The sequence below is a fragment of the Hylobates moloch genome, unplaced genomic scaffold (assembly GCF_009828535.3).
Source record: "Hylobates moloch isolate HMO894 unplaced genomic scaffold, HMol_V3 SCAFFOLD_10, whole genome shotgun sequence".
In the NCBI taxonomy this organism is placed as follows: Eukaryota; Metazoa; Chordata; class Mammalia; order Primates; family Hylobatidae; genus Hylobates; species Hylobates moloch.
Window position 1 is genome coordinate 99852508 of NW_026652285.1, and position 15137 is coordinate 99867644.

Sequence of the window (15137 nt, forward strand, 5' to 3'; positions counted from 1 at the left end):
GGGGAACTCCAATCTTTAGTGGGAAGAGCTTTTGTTTCATGTTCCTCTGCAGGAAACGGCACTTAATGGTCATTTGCTCTTTTAGTAATTACTTTTAATTCTGTGGATCCTTTCAAGAGTTGAGTAGTCATACCCTCTCTCTCCCACTGAAGTCCCTTGGTAGGGTCTGAGAGCCTTTCAGTAGAAATGTATTTTTTTTTTTTAAGACAGGGTCTTGCTATGTTGCCCATGCTGGAGTGCAGTGGCTCTTCACAGGTGTGATCACAACACACTGCAGCCTCAAACTCCTGGCCTCAAGAGATCCTCCTATCTCAGCCTCCTGAGTAGCTGGCACCATAGGCCCATACCACTGTGCCCAGCATAAACCTATTATTAATGCTCTGTGTGGTTTTAGAGAGCATCTTCTGTCTCCCACCAAGCTTGTTACCCAGAACCTATTGTCTGCTTAGTAGACTATCCAAATTTTATTTTTTTATTTTTATTTTTATTATTATTATCTTTTTTTTTGAGACAGAGTTTCGCTCTTGTTGCCCAGGCTGGAGTGCGCAATGGCATGATCTCGGCTCACCACAACCTCTGCCTCCTGGGTTCAAGTGATTCTCCTGCCTTAGTCTCCCCAGTTGCTGGGATTACAGGCATGCGCCACCACACCTGGCTAATTTTTTTTTTTTATTTTTAGTAGAGATGGGGTTTCTCCATGTTGGTCAGGCTGGTCTCGAACTCCCAACCTCAGGTGATCCATCTGCCTCAGCCTCCCAAAGTGCTGGGATTATAGGCGTGAGCCACTGCGCCCAGCCGACTATCCAAATTTTGATCTTCAAAATTGTCCTCATTCCCTCCTTTCTCTTTCTATCCTTCAGATATGATGGGAACCTCCTATATGTTTAAATGGCAGGCTTCCATCACATCAGTGACTCCTTAGCTTATTATATATTCTGTCATGAGGCCATATTTTGTGTACCTGACTTTGTGTATATCATTGACAATGGACCCTGGAAAAGCCCCTTCACCTGAGCTGAGATGTGGCCCAGTGAGTCACAGAGTGTGAGTCGCCTGTGAGCAGTGGAGAGAGACCTGGACTCAGAGCCAGGAGGACTAGCCTCTACCCCAGCTCCTCCATGGGCACCTGTGTGGCTATGGAAAGATATCCTCGCTCTCTGGCCATAGCATAGGAGCACAGGGAGGCTAGTTTGCAGTGCCCCCAGGCGCGCAGGACCTCTGACATTCTGTATATTCAGTGATTACGATTTGTGCCTCAAACCATGCAGTCCTGCCCACTCTCTCACTCTCTGGTGAGCCTCAGGGGAATGGCCCTTCAGAACCTTGGCTAGGTGACATCAGAAGCTGCTTGTGTATGTAAGGAAAATGGTGCTTCCTCCTAAAGGTAGGAACAGGAGGCTACGCTGTTTATCTCCTCCTCTCTCCCTTCCTTGACATGAATGTCAAGGCAGCAGTGTGCTAAGGAACTGAAAGTAGTTGGGAACCCAGAAAGTGGACCTGGTTATAGCCCTAGGCTATAGCTCCCATCCTGACTGGGCTGGCCCTCCCTAGAAAGCAAGGCCAGTAGGTGGTGAATAAAAGCCATTGTTTTTTAAAAAATCATTCCTTAGAAGCACTTTGATAGGTTGTAAATCAGAGACATTTGGTTCTGTGTGCAGACTGCAGGTAGGTGGATGGATTTGCTGCAGTATGTATTTTAAGACTTCTAGAAAGACAAATGTTCAGTTGAGTCTGCAGCAATAGCAGACCACTTGCAGGATCTGAAAGAATCACAGACTCAAACTGCAAAGGCTCCTGCTAGGATGAGTTCTGAGCTTCCCTGCTTCAGAACAAGCTTCTCCTTTGCAGAGTATTTTCCTTTGCGTTATATTTGATCAGCAGAGGTCTCAGCTGCCATCAAAACAAAGAGAAGGTAAACAGACTCCGTATATTCCTGGCTTCTGAAATCATTTGCTGAGTGGTGTTGGGTTTTAGGGCATTCAGTTAAGCAAGGCACAAAGCCCCAATACCAGTGAGGTCAGAAAGCAGATTAAGGTCTGACTTGCCCTCTTCTGTTGTGATCGTCCAGGTGACCAAAGTACAGGACAGTGCAGACCGTCAGAAAACTTGAGTGTCCTAAAGACCAGTATTGTGGCAGCATACCTTTTGACTCTTCTTTCTCTTCTTTCTTTCTTCTTTCTTTCCTTTCTTTCCTTTCTTTCTTTCTTTCTTTCCTTCCTTCCTTTCTTCTTTCTTTCTTTCCTTCCTTCCTTCCTTCTTTCTTTCTTTCTTTCTTTCTTTCTTTCTTTCTTTCTCTCTCTCTCTCTCTCTCTCTCTCTCTCTCTTTCTTTCTTTTCTGTCAGGGTTTCACTCTGTTACCCAGGCTGGAGTGCAGTGGCATAATTTCAGCTCACTGTAGCCTGGACCTTCTGGGTTCAAGTGATCCTTCCACCTCAGCCTACCTAGTAGCTGGGACCACAGGCATGCGCCACCATGCCTGGCTAATTTTTTTGTACTTTTGGTAGAGACTGGGTTTCACCACGTTGCCCAGGCTGGTCTTGAACTCCTGAGCTCAAGTTATCTCCCAGCCTCGGCCTACCAAGTGCTGGGATTACAGGCATGAGCCACTGCGCCTGGCCCAACATATCTTTTAGGAGAGGATGAGTTTTCCTGCAGCAAATGAGAGGGTTCTCAGCAGACACCGTGCATGGGTGATGGTGCCATGCCCTGTCTTCCCGGCTCCTCTCCCTCCTGTAGCTGAGGCTGGCTCCCCCAAGGTCAGGGTTAACCAACAACTCTCACTAAATCCTCACCAATCGTCCCTCCACATTGTCTAAGAAATGAAATCTTTTGATTAGATTTTCACCTCTGTGCTCTGGTTGGTTTATGATAAAAGTACTCTTCTTTGGGGAATGCCCAAGAGACTGTGAGAAGCAAATGCGAGAGAGCTGAAGACTGGATCAGATCTTTGTAGTACATGGGGGCCACTTGGGAGAAAGTTGATTATTTTGCTTCATTCCAGATTGGGGTCAGGTACGTTTCATTTTTCTTTGGGACTCAGATTTGAATCTGAATTCAGAGCCCACCTATTGCCTGGCTGCTATTCAAGCATCCACCTGCCCATCCCCTCCCCGCCCAGGGGCCACAGGGTCCCGAGAATCAAGAGCCTGGAGGCACTGCTTCTGGGCCTGTCTGTGCCACCCACCCTGAGCAGGCACCTGACTGCTCTGGCCTTCACGTGTCCCATGTGTAGGATGAGAGGGGTGGGCCGGATCACAGTTTTCCAAACCTGGCTGATGATCATACTCACCTGGGCTGCTCTTTAAATGTACACATTTTCTGGTGCCGCCCTGCAAATTCTGAGTCAGTAGGTCTGCTTCAGCCAAACTCAAGAATGATTGGACCAGCTAGCCTGCAAGAACACTTTTGGTTTTCAGATTCTGTCCGTGTAGAAAGAAGGATTTTGTCTCATCAGAGCTTGCGGTGTCTGGCCCACAGCTTTGAAAACATGTAGACAGTCATGTAGATGGGCCTCAACTTAGTTTTTAGAGACAACTGTTTCCATTTCATAATCTTCAAGTTATGGGGAATAAATAGGACCCTCAGAGCAATAGGGCCCACTTGCTGCTCTATTCTGGAAAACCAACATGGTCAGCCATCTGTGGATTCAAAATGAGAATGTGTGCAAAATATGGATTATGGACTCACTCAGCTTAATTTGCAATGTTTATGGTGGCGAAAAGCTTGACCAATTTATTAAAACAACACAGATGATTGAGTGTGAAGAATTGGCTTTCTGATGATCAGCATTTACACCAGCTAGTCTGGTCCCCTTAAAGAAACCACGTAGGTGAAGGCCTAGGCCAGAGCCTGTTGCCGAGGGTCTTCAAGGCTTCACTGATTGTCTCCAATACTCAGTCCTAGAATTGTTCTTCTTCAGTCAAGACTGGGAGCAATGAATGGTCAGTGATTAAATAATATCAGAGACTTCTAGTGCATTAATTCCCTAACTTCTCTTTGGCCTCTCCCAAATCATAGATTTACATACCAGCAAAGATAGGGAGGACTTTGGAATCAGCATCTGATCAGAGGAACCCCTTTGGATGCTTCCTTTAAGATGAGTCTGCCCTCTTTATTTCCTGGAGTCATTTGGATAGCTAAGGAGGGCCTCGGGGACGTTTTCTCTGGCACATGTGCTCCTTGCTGTTGCTTGTAACGAGGAAGCTCCCAAGCGAATCCCCACGCTCTGCAGGAGAGGCCGTCTTTCAGCATCTGGACACGTGGGCTACATGGAGTTGCAATTTGGAGGGCCCCCATCCTGGCAATGGTTCATTCTTCAGAGTTTGGGGCAAGCTTTGTAATATGCGTCCTTTCTCCTCATTTGTACAGCAGCCTTTGGCCTCTTTTAGGACTAACAGGAAGAGTGGTAAGGTCACAGAAATGAGTGGACTTCAGGGGAAAGGAGTGCTATAAAAAAGCCCAGGGACACACTCCTGAAACCTGTATCGCATTTGCTGCAGAAGCCTCAGGTCTGCAGAATGATGAGTCAGCTTTCCAGCGCAGGGCCCCTACCGGCCGCATGCACAGGGCATCATGCCGAGGACAAGTTCCTCACTCAGCTGGGAGTGGGCAGCTGAACTGCAGAGGAAGGGATGTTGGAAGAACAGAGACGGCTTTCCAAGTTTCTGCTAGTCTAGAGTGACCAGGAAGGGCTGCAGTTCCAGCAGTCTTGGGTCAGCTGAGCGAGTAGTTAGTGGTCAAAGGCATAGGGACCCTGGTATTGGCGTCATGCCCAATAAGCCAGCCAAAGCCTTCTTTTGCCTGCCCTTGGGGTGGAAATCCAGCATCTGGTGGTTTCTGCTCCCCTGCTCCCATGAAGGCCCATTCCTTTGCCACGTCTCCAGGGAGGCACATTTTCAAGTACTGGTCTCTTTTGTTCAGTTCTTGTCTCCCACCAGGACCTTTCTTTAAAGTGCACTGCTGCATGCGTGCAGGCCTCATGCTCACCCACACACCACCCCGGTCACCTCTGTTCTGTTTAAGTCCATGTCCAAACCACACGACCCATGCATCTTTTTTTACTGCACTTACTAGATCTCTCTCTGTCTCCTTATGACAAAGACTTTCATTTATTTTTATTTTTATTTTTGCAGTAGAAGTATATCTAATTCCATTAGCTTAAATTTTTGCAAGCATTTCTAATCTCTTACAATACGCGGTCTCTGCAAGGTAAGGCCTCAGGTCCCCTGGCCCTTTCCCTCTCACACCTGAGGTCCCACCCACCAGGGCAGTACCAACTGGCTGGCTCCCAGAGGTCAGTGGATTCTCCCAGGGGGCTTTGCCTATCAACTTCCTCCCCCAGGCACCATGCTTTCCACACATGGTCCCCCTACCAACTCTGGCCCCATTTTCAACCTTTCCCCATGTTTGGAATTTCTCTCCCTGGCTTCACCTGGAGTTTAAGAGTGAATTAGAAACGCAGCTGCCCATCACCTGCAGATGGCTCTGCACCCTGATGGTGAGGCGGCTCGTTCCTTGGTGCAGCCTGGGACCCTGCCTGAGCCAGAGGTTGTGTTTTGTTTATCCACAGCCCCCAAATATCTCCCAGGCCTATTGTGACGGGACCCCAACCCCAATCCTCACTCCCCTCCCTGCTTCCACTAGACCCAGACCAGGGTGGGGGAGGGGGGTGGGTGCAGATCTGGGAATCGAGAAGCGCAGGAAAGGAAGTGTTAGAAACCAGAACTGGCAAGCTCACTGTCTTCTCTGCCTCCTCCAGGATCCACACACATCCTCACCCCACAGAAACTGCTGGACACACTGAAGAAACTGAATAAAACAGATGAAGAAATAAGCAGTTAAAAAAATAAGTCGCCCCTCCAAAACACGCCCCCATCCCACAGCACTCCGCAGCTTCCCACCACCGCCCGCCTCAGTTCCTTTGCGTCTGTTGCCCCCCTAGCCCTGCACGCCCTGGCTGGCACTGTTGCCGCTGCGTTCTCGTGTTCAGTGACGCCCTCTTCTCGTTTGAAACAAAAGAAAGTAATGCATTGTGTTTTTTAAAAAGAGTATCTTATATATGTATCCTAAAAAGAGAAGTTCATGTGCAATTGGTGCACAGCAGGAGAAATTTCTGGACTGTTAGGATGAATGGACGCCTTCTCCCCGTTATTTAAGATTTGTGACCTTGTACATAACCCTGGGTGACATGTGCACGTTGCTTGGGTATGGAACGGTAGAAATTTGGGTGTTTTTAAAACCTTGTTTAGGGTTGTTCCTGTCCTTGTTGAGAATCATAGAGACGTCTGTGTTCTTGGAGTATTTCACACTGAGGACTAATCTGTTATCTTCATTCCAGTCCCTACCCCTCAGTGCCTGCTCTCATCCAAACAACCTGGGAGGTGACAATTGGGATATCTCAGGAGGTCCGAGGTGGAACAGACCTCTTTGCCTTTCCCAGCGTCTCATACCCCCGGTAGTGCAGCTGTGGGTGGAGGCTGGGGTGTCTGCACGAAGCCAGGCCAGCGTCCTCCTCCACAGCCTGTCACTGCCCCCTCCCCGGCCTGTGTCCACAGTGCTGTGATCACGAGGGAAGTCCTCCAGCCTAAGTCACAGTGCCCTGACAGGTGAGAAGCAAACTCCCGCTAGAAGCCTCCATCTCTTTGGAAAAACAGTTAGTCTGGAGCCTGTGGCCCAGGCCCTTCTGTCCCCAGGCATCACCCCAACAGCTCATTTTTCCTAGTCAGCCTTCATTCAAGGGTCAGGAATGGACCAGAAGAGATGGGTTCTGGAGGCCCCTGAACAGAAGGGCTACGGCTGTGGAGAAGGTTCTTGGCCCGTTGGACTCACACAGACCCTGTACCCTCTTGACAAGCATCTTCAGTCAGATTATCCTCAGTTTCAGATACTTCATAATACCTTGTGTCGTGTGGGGTCATACATCATCGTGTTTGTAAGAGAAGATGGTCATTTTGTTCTCTGTATAAAACTTAGCTCTAAAGCAGAAACTAAAGCAGCAAATGCAGGAAGGCTGTCTCGCCATCCTCAAGACTCAGCAGCTCTCATTCTCCAGTGGTGAGCACACCATTTGTGCTGCTGCTGTTGTCGTGAAATATAATAACAGTGGAAGTCACAAAAATGTCCCCTGCCCAGCCCCCTCGCCGCCCTTGACCTCCTGCAGGCCATGTGTGTATTACTTGTCTAGTGATGTCCTCTCAAAGTGCTGTACGCGAGCTCGGCGCCACCTCCGCCTCCTTTTCAGAGCCTGCTCCCCGCCCTTTCTGCGCACTGCATTGTGGTGTTCTCTTCTCAAGGCTTTGAAATCTCCCCTTGCACTGAGATTAGTCGTCAGATCTCTTCCCGTCTCCCTCCCAACTTATACGACCTGATTTCCTTAGACAGAACCACAGGCACCTGCACCAGGCGTCTTACTCCCGCTGCTTGTTCTGTCCCCTCCCTTGGACCAAACAGTGCTCATGCTTCAGGATCTTGTTTGTCGAAGATGTTGGTTCCCTTTCTCTGTTATTTATATAAAAATAATTTATCAAAAGGATATTTTAAAAAAGTAGTCTGTCTTGAAACTTGTTTACCTTAAAATTATCAGAATCTCAGCGTTTGAAAGTATTGAAGCACAAACATATATCATCTCTGTACCATTCTGTACTAAAGCACTTGAGTCTAATAAATAAAGAAATCAGCACCCTTTCCTGGTGTCCAGGGGGCTCCAGTCTGGCTTTCCTTTGGGCAACAGAAGGAGAAAGCTTTTGCAGTGGTTCATCGCAGAGGAGGTGGCCACCCCCGGCTGTGGCATGGAGTCTTCTGGACCCAGGTCCCCGTTGCTTGCGTTAGATCTGTAGCCACCTCATATTGGGGACTAGCCATGGAGTTTGTCTTGGGCCCCTAGCAGCAACAGCGCACTGCCTAGAGATGAGGCCATTCTTCCACCGTGTTTCTCCTTATCTAGAATGCTTTACTTTCTTCCCTTTTTATTTATTTATTTATTTTTTTTTTGAGATGGAGTCTCACTCTGTCACCCAGGCTGGAGTGCAGTGGCGAGTCTCAGCTCACTGCAACCTCTGTGTCCTGGGTTCAAGCGATTCTCCTGCCTCAGCCTCCCAAGTAGTTGGGATTGCAGGCACCCACCACCATGTCCAGCTAATTTTTGTATTTTTAGTAGAGACAGGATTTTGCCATGTTGGTCAGGCTGGTCTTGAACTCCTGACCTCAGGTGATCCGCCCACCTCAGCCTTAGAAAGCTTTTCTAACGCAGACACTGCAGGGCTCCATCTTTGCAGATGTTCCCTCTCCAATCATGTGGTGCCTGTGTATTTAGGGCATGCAGTGAGGTCACTTCACCAGCGTTACTCCTCTCCTCCTCTGCTCCTGCTGCCGCACCATCCACCCTATGTGTATAATGAACTTCTCTCCAGGATGGAAGCTGGTGCGTGTCCTGCTTGTCTTGGAACCTGCTCATGACCTGAGAAGACTGCAATGAGGTGGGCTCAGCTCTCAGAGTGGACCCGTAAGTGAGGGTCGAGGCCACACAGGAAACTTGCTAGAAAGCTGGGCCCAGGGGAGTGAGACCCTTTGTAGGGACTTCTGTCTCTACTTCTTTTTCCCCCATCATTCTCATTCTGATCCTGATCTCCTTTATAGCACTGAGAAAGCTACCAACTCAAGGGCAGTTGGTGGAATTTGTACCACCACAGCCTGCTATAGTCTGGTGAGACATGCCTCATAAGGAGGTAACAACCATTGATTGACCATGCCAGGCCCCTCACATACTTGTCTGTTAGGCAGATCCTCTCCCATTCTACAGATGAGGAAGCTGAGGCTCAGAGAGATGCAGAAACTCAGAAAGCTCACTCCCCTGACACCCATTGTCTTGTCTTGTCTTGTTGTTGTTGTTGTTTTGTTGTTGTTGTTGTTGTTGTTGTTTTGAGACTGGGTCTCACTCCCTTGCCCAGGCTGGAGTGCAGTGGCCCAATCACGGCTCACTGCAGCCTTGACCTCCTGAGCTCAAGTGATCCTCCCACCTCAGCCTCCCGAGTAACTGGAACCACAGAACCACAGGCACGTGCCACCATGCCCAGCTAATTTTTGCATTTTTCTGGAGAGATAGAGTCTTACCGTGTTGTCCAGGCTGGTCTTGAGCTCCTAGGCTCAAGCGATTGGCCTGCCTCAGCCTCCCAAACTGTTGGGATTACAGGCGTGAGCCACCGTGTCTGGCCCCCATTATCTTTATCATTAGTTCACCAGCAAACAGAAGGCTTTGGAACGAGATCCAAGATTGGAATTTTTAAAATTCTAAATTGTTCTAAGCCGAATTTACATTAAAGCAAAAGCAGCACTGTTTGCTGCTTCCCGGGATCATCTGTCCCTCCACGCTCCTGGGAGTGGCTTTCTAGTATCTCCCTGGTTGTTTCTGAAGTCTTCTGTCCCAGCTTCCTGTCACCTGTCTCCATTCTACCCCTTCACTACCACCCAAGAGCAAATGAGTGTGGCCCTTTAGGTTCTTGGCCAAAGCCCTTGTCCTCCTGTGTTACCCAGCAGAGATGGAACCCACAGGCCACACTAAAAAGTCTTCAACGGTGTTAAATATCCTTGGAGGAGCAGGGAGTTCCAAAACAACCCAAAGCATGCAACACCAACTGAGCCATTCTAAAGCCAGGTCTGTGAGTTGCAGCCAGGCACTGTGCCTTTCCGGAGGCCCTGGTCCAGGCTGTGGGACTCAGCAGAGACTGCTGGGGGCCTGTGCACCCACCTCGGAATGACACCAAGCATTTGTTCCTGAGGAAGCAGAAGGCCAGAGTGGTTAGGAGCACAGACTTCAGCATCAGCACACCTGGGGTTAAATCTACCCTTGGTCTCTTTCCACATGATCCTGACAGGTGACTTTGTTCCCTCCTGTAGTGCCTGTGGAGGCAGGAAGCTGAGCCGGGCTACCAGGAAGCACAGTGAGGGCTCAGCCATTGATGATGATGATGATGATGATGATGATGGTGATGCTGCTGCTGCTGCTGCTGCTGCTGTTGACGATGAGTCCAAGCCAAGCCTGGGGAGAAAAGAATAAATAGTCTCATAAATTTAAAAAAGCCCAATGCTCATCAACAAGAGAACAGATTAACTGTATATTCACCCAATGGTGAGTTTAAAGCAGTTAAAAATGCATGACACACAGTTGCATATATCAACATGAATAGATCTCAGACACTTAACGATGAGTGAAAAGAGCACAGTATGGGAGGATATAGACAGGATAGTGCATTTACATAAAGCTTCAATGTTGCAGGCTGAAAGAGTGAGGGTCGTGATCAACTTAGTATCCTGGAGGCTATATGAGTAAACAGCAAACTGTTCTCATAAATGCAGAGTGTTGGCAAACTGACAAACTGCATCTGCTGCCCAGAAGGAATGCAGAGGGCAGTCACTCCCTAAGCCCAGTTTTCTTGTGATTAGGTACATCTGAAGCCTGTTAGCAATAATGTGAACCTGTGATCAATTAAGCAGCTGACCAATCATTACTTCCTCTTCCCTGCTCTTTCTACCCCGTAAATACAAAGGGCTGTAGAAGCTCAGAGCTGCTGCTCTTGCTCCCTAGAAGCAGGGAGCCCATTTCTTCTTCCCCCGACCCCTTCTTTTAAAACAGTTTCTTTTAAGTTTTCATTTCTGCATTCGTCCTCCTTCATTCAGTCCCGTAGTAACTGTGGCAAACCGCGGCACTTCAAACCTCATAAAAAGCACCATATATTGCTTATGGATACATATGTTGTAAATGTGTGAAAACATGCGTGGGAATGACAAATACCGAAGTCAGGATAGTGACTGGCCACGGGGAAAGGATGGTTATTATTGTTGTCTTATCTCTTCAATTCCAAATGAGCCACGGGCTTAAAAGTGCTTCATTGAATTTAAAAAAAAAAAAAACGTATTAATACAATCATTCTGATTGTGGTTATATATTAAGGCCAGGCACAGTGGCTCATGCCTGTAATCCCAACACTTTGGGAGGCTGAGGAAGGTGGATCACTTGAGCCCAGGAGTTTGAGACCAGCTTGGACAACATGGTGAAACCCTGTCTCTACAAAAAATTTAAAAATTACCCTGGCATGGTGGCATGTGCCTGTAGTCCCAGCTACTCAGGAGGCTGAGGTGGGAGGATCACCTGAGCCTGGGAGTTCGAGGCTGCAGTGAGCTGTGATTGTGCCACTGCACACTAGCTGGGACAAGAGCAAGACCCTGTCTGTAAATGAATAATATATTGGCACTTATTATGTGCCAGGCACTGAGTGCTTTGTATGTGACTTGCTGAATCTTCTCAACAACTCTAGGAGTTAGGTGCCATTATTAGCCCTATTTACATATGGGGAAGCAAAACCACATAGAGACAAAGCAACTTGGCTAGGGCCCTCCAGTTAGTACATGGCAGAGACTAGATTTAAACACAGCCGTCTGACTCCAGAGCCCTCCACTATCAGAAAAACATTATCAACTGGGTGCGGTGGCTCACACCTGTTAATCCCAGCACTTTGGGAGGCCGAGGAGGGCGGATCACTTGAGGTCAGGAGTTCAAAACCAGCCTGGCCAACATGGTGAAACCCTGTCTGTACTAAAAATACAAAAAAATTAGCTGGGCGTTGTGGTGGACACCTGTAATCCCAGCTACTTGGGAGGCTGAGGCAGGAGAATCACTTGACCCTGGGAGGCAGAGGTTGCAGTGAACCCAGACTGTGCCATTGCACTCCAGCCTGGGGAACAGAGCAAGACTCCATCTCAAAAAAGAAAGAAAACATTCTCGGAGCAGACAGTGGGATTCCAGTGTGAATACAGAGTGTGAGTCTGTATAGGCTGGAACAAATGACTCTTCAAGGATGATGATTTTACACAAGCAACAAAAAAGAAGAAAAAGAGTGGAAATAAAGTGCTACAATAAAAATTGGATTTTCCTGGGCCAGTGAGTTACACCTGCCTGGTCCCCTGTGCATTATCTGTTATAAAAGAACATTGTCAAAGAGTAGATGAACACACTGAAATATTTTAGTTATTTCAGTTACTTCAATCAAACATTTCAATCAATTTCAACTGAAGCACAGTAACCTAGTCCATAAGCCAAGCCCATTTTTCCAGACCAAGCACTAAAGAATACAGTCTAGAATGAAACTGATGAATTCCATTGCTAAAGGTTGGGAAGAAACCCAAACTACAGAGACAGTGATCTGAGTTACGCTCCTTGGAGTAAAAAGTGGCACCGACTGTTGCCAAATTTGTAAAACCAGCTGCTGCTGGCCGGGCGTAGTGGCTCACGCCTGTAATCCCAGCACTTTGGGAGGCCGAGGTGGGCGGATCACCTGAGGTCAGGAGTTCAAGACCAGCCTGGCCAACATGGTGAAACCCCGTCTCTACAAAAAAATACAAAGATTAGCTGAACATGGTGGCTTGTGCCTGTAATCTCAGCTACTCGGGAGGCTGAGTCAGGAGAATCACTTGAACCTGGGAGGCAGAGGTTGCGGTAAGCTGAGATCACACCACTGCACTCCAGCCTGGTTGACAGAGCAAGACTCTGTCTCAAACAAAAACAAACAGCTGCTGTTGACCTCCAGCATCCTTTGAGCAGATGACACTGTTGGCTGGTGGGAAGTGTCCGTGGCAGACTATGTGGAAGGACACTGTCAACACATGTGCTCCCTCTTAACAACTGGGCTGAATGGTGCTGAGCAGAATTTGAGTCTCCTTCTGGTGGGAGCGCTGCTTCTTTATGAAGGGGAAGTGCTCAGATAGTGCTTGCTCTGTTTATCATTAAAATCGTGTGCTCAGATGACACCAAAAGCACTGACAAAACAAGAAAAAATGGGTAAATTGTTCTACTTCAAAATTTAAAGCTACAATCAAAGGACACAATCTGCAGGGTGAAAAAGGCAGTCTCAGAGTGGGAAAAAACTGTTTGCAAATCACATATCTGATAAGGGGCTAATATCCAGATGCAAGAACTCCTATACTCAACAACAAAAACAATCTGACTTAAAAATGGGCAGAAGTTTGGTGGCATGTGCCTGTAATCCTAACTAGTTGGGAGGCTCAGGTGGCAGGATGGTTTGAGCCCAGGAGTTTGAGACCAGCCAAAGCAACATAGCAAGACCCCGAATCTATTCAAAAATAAATGAAATCAAAACCAGAAAAAATGGGCAAAGGATTTGAATAGCCATTTCTCTAAATAAATTATACAAATGGCAAATAAGCACACAAAAAGATGCTCAACTTCACTAGTCATTAGGGAAACGCAAGTCAAAACCACTACCTCATACCTATTAGAATGGCTACTAGGAAAACAAAAAACAGGCCGGGCACAATGGCTCATGCCTGTAATCCCACACTTTGAGAGGCCAAGGATAGCAGATCACTTGAGCCCAGGAGTTCATGGCCAGCCTGGGCAACACAGTGAGACCTCATCTCTACAAAAAAGAAAAAAGAAAAATTAGCCAGTCGTGGTGGCACATGCCTGTAACCCCAACTACTTGGGAGGCTTGCTTGAGCCCAGGAGGTCAAGGCTGCAGTGAGCCATGATTGCACCACAGCACTCCAGCCTGGGCAACAGAGTGAGACCCTGTCTCAAAAAATAAAAATGGGTGGGGCAAATTCCTACCCATTCTCTCTGAAGCACGTGTGCCCCTCCCTGTGGATATAGAATCCCTGGATCTAGGGTGTAATGGTATGGGGAATCCACCACCTTGTCTGTTTCTAAGAAAAAACAACAAAAAAGAGAAGGGATGGGTTAAAGGTCCTGAATTAGCCGCCCCTGGAGCTGTCCGTGTCCCAGCAGCGGCTTCCCACGAGACCAACTTTTTGTGGTCTGTGATCTCGGCTCACTGCAACCTCTCCCTCCCGGGTTCAAGTGATCCTCCCTCCTTAGCCTCCGGGTTAGTTGGGACTACAGGCTAATTTTTGTATTTTTAGTAGAGATGGGGTTTCACCATGTTTGCTAGACTGGTCTCGAACTCATGACCTCAAGTCATCCGCCAGCTTCGGCCTCCCAAAGTGCTGGCATTATAGGTGTGAACCACCGCGCCCGGCCAAGGACAACTTCTTGGGGTTTCACAGAAGCCAAAATGCCCGAGGAACCCCCGGCGCTCTGGCAAGAGTGGGACTCCACCCGGAGTTGCCGCCAGGGCGCCTTCTGCCCGGCCGCCCGCACTCCCCTCAACCAACGCGGAACCAACACTCTAGGCCGAAACACTGTGAGCAAGGAAAAGGCCGACAACCAACACCGGTCACGGCGGCGGGTCAGACGCGGCCTCGGGACAGGGATTGAGGAGGCCGGGCTTCCGGGGCTAGTAAGCGTCCGCTAGCCGGGCTGTTTAGGGATTGGTCGCCCCTGGCCCTGGAGGCGGGGTTCTTGGAGTAAGACGGTTGCTGATTGGCTGGCTTTCCGAGGCGGGGTTGTGAAGTGTTGGTCATTCTATCCGGGGTGCTGGATTAGGCAGTACGAATACTAAAATTGGAACCAATGACACGCAGATTGGTGAAGCGTTCCATATTTTTTCCATGTGATACCCTAAAGTAGGATGAAAGACTGTGCTGAGCAAAATAAAATGGGCTATCGGGGAAAAAAAAAAAAAAAAAAACTGGTTCTGGGAGTTAGCTGTTACCAGAACAGTCTCTTCCTAGGACAACAGGCACTTTTAATTCTCAGTGTTTATTGCATAATAGTTACCAGATGGGCTATGGAGTTGAGCCTGGGATTTGACTCCTGACTTCCCTGTGTGACCTGGAGAAGTTACTTAACCTCAATTTTCCCGAATAATATAAGTGCCTCCCGAGACTGAGGCGGGCGGATCACTTGAGGCCAGGAGTTTGAGACCAGCCTGGCCAACAGGGTGAAACCCCGTCTCTACTAAAAATACAAAAACTAGCTGGTTGTGGTGCACTCCAGCCTGGGAAGCAGAGCAAGACGGTCTCAAAAAAATAATAAAGTCAAATAAAAATAAAGTAACTTGGAACCTGCACTTCTGCTGCGATCAAATACTGCACTGCTCCTTCTCTGGTCTAGGAAGCTTATGTGTTAGGCTGTCTCTCTGACCCCCTCTTGCCTGCTCCCTCCTCTCAGCTGCAGCTTCTCTGGCCTTCATCAAATTTGAGTTGTTTTTCTTGCCTTAGGCCCTGTG

At 48.2% G+C, this 15137-nt stretch overlaps 1 protein-coding gene across 2 annotated transcripts in view; it reads left to right on the plus strand.

The window, feature by feature from the left end:
* The window catches only part of STXBP1 (syntaxin binding protein 1), an 80566-nt gene extending 72871 nt beyond the window's left edge, over positions 1-7695 (plus strand). The window contains exon 19 of one of the 2 annotated variants that reach the window (XM_032165184.2): positions 5759-7695. In XM_032165184.2, the coding sequence (XP_032021075.1) occupies positions 5759-5841 (83 nt within the window). In that variant the 3' untranslated portion in view covers positions 5842-7695. The remainder of the gene's footprint in view (positions 1-5758) is intronic. The other variant, XM_032165183.2, reaches the window with a different exon arrangement.
* The last annotated feature ends 7442 nt before the right edge of the window (positions 7696-15137 follow it).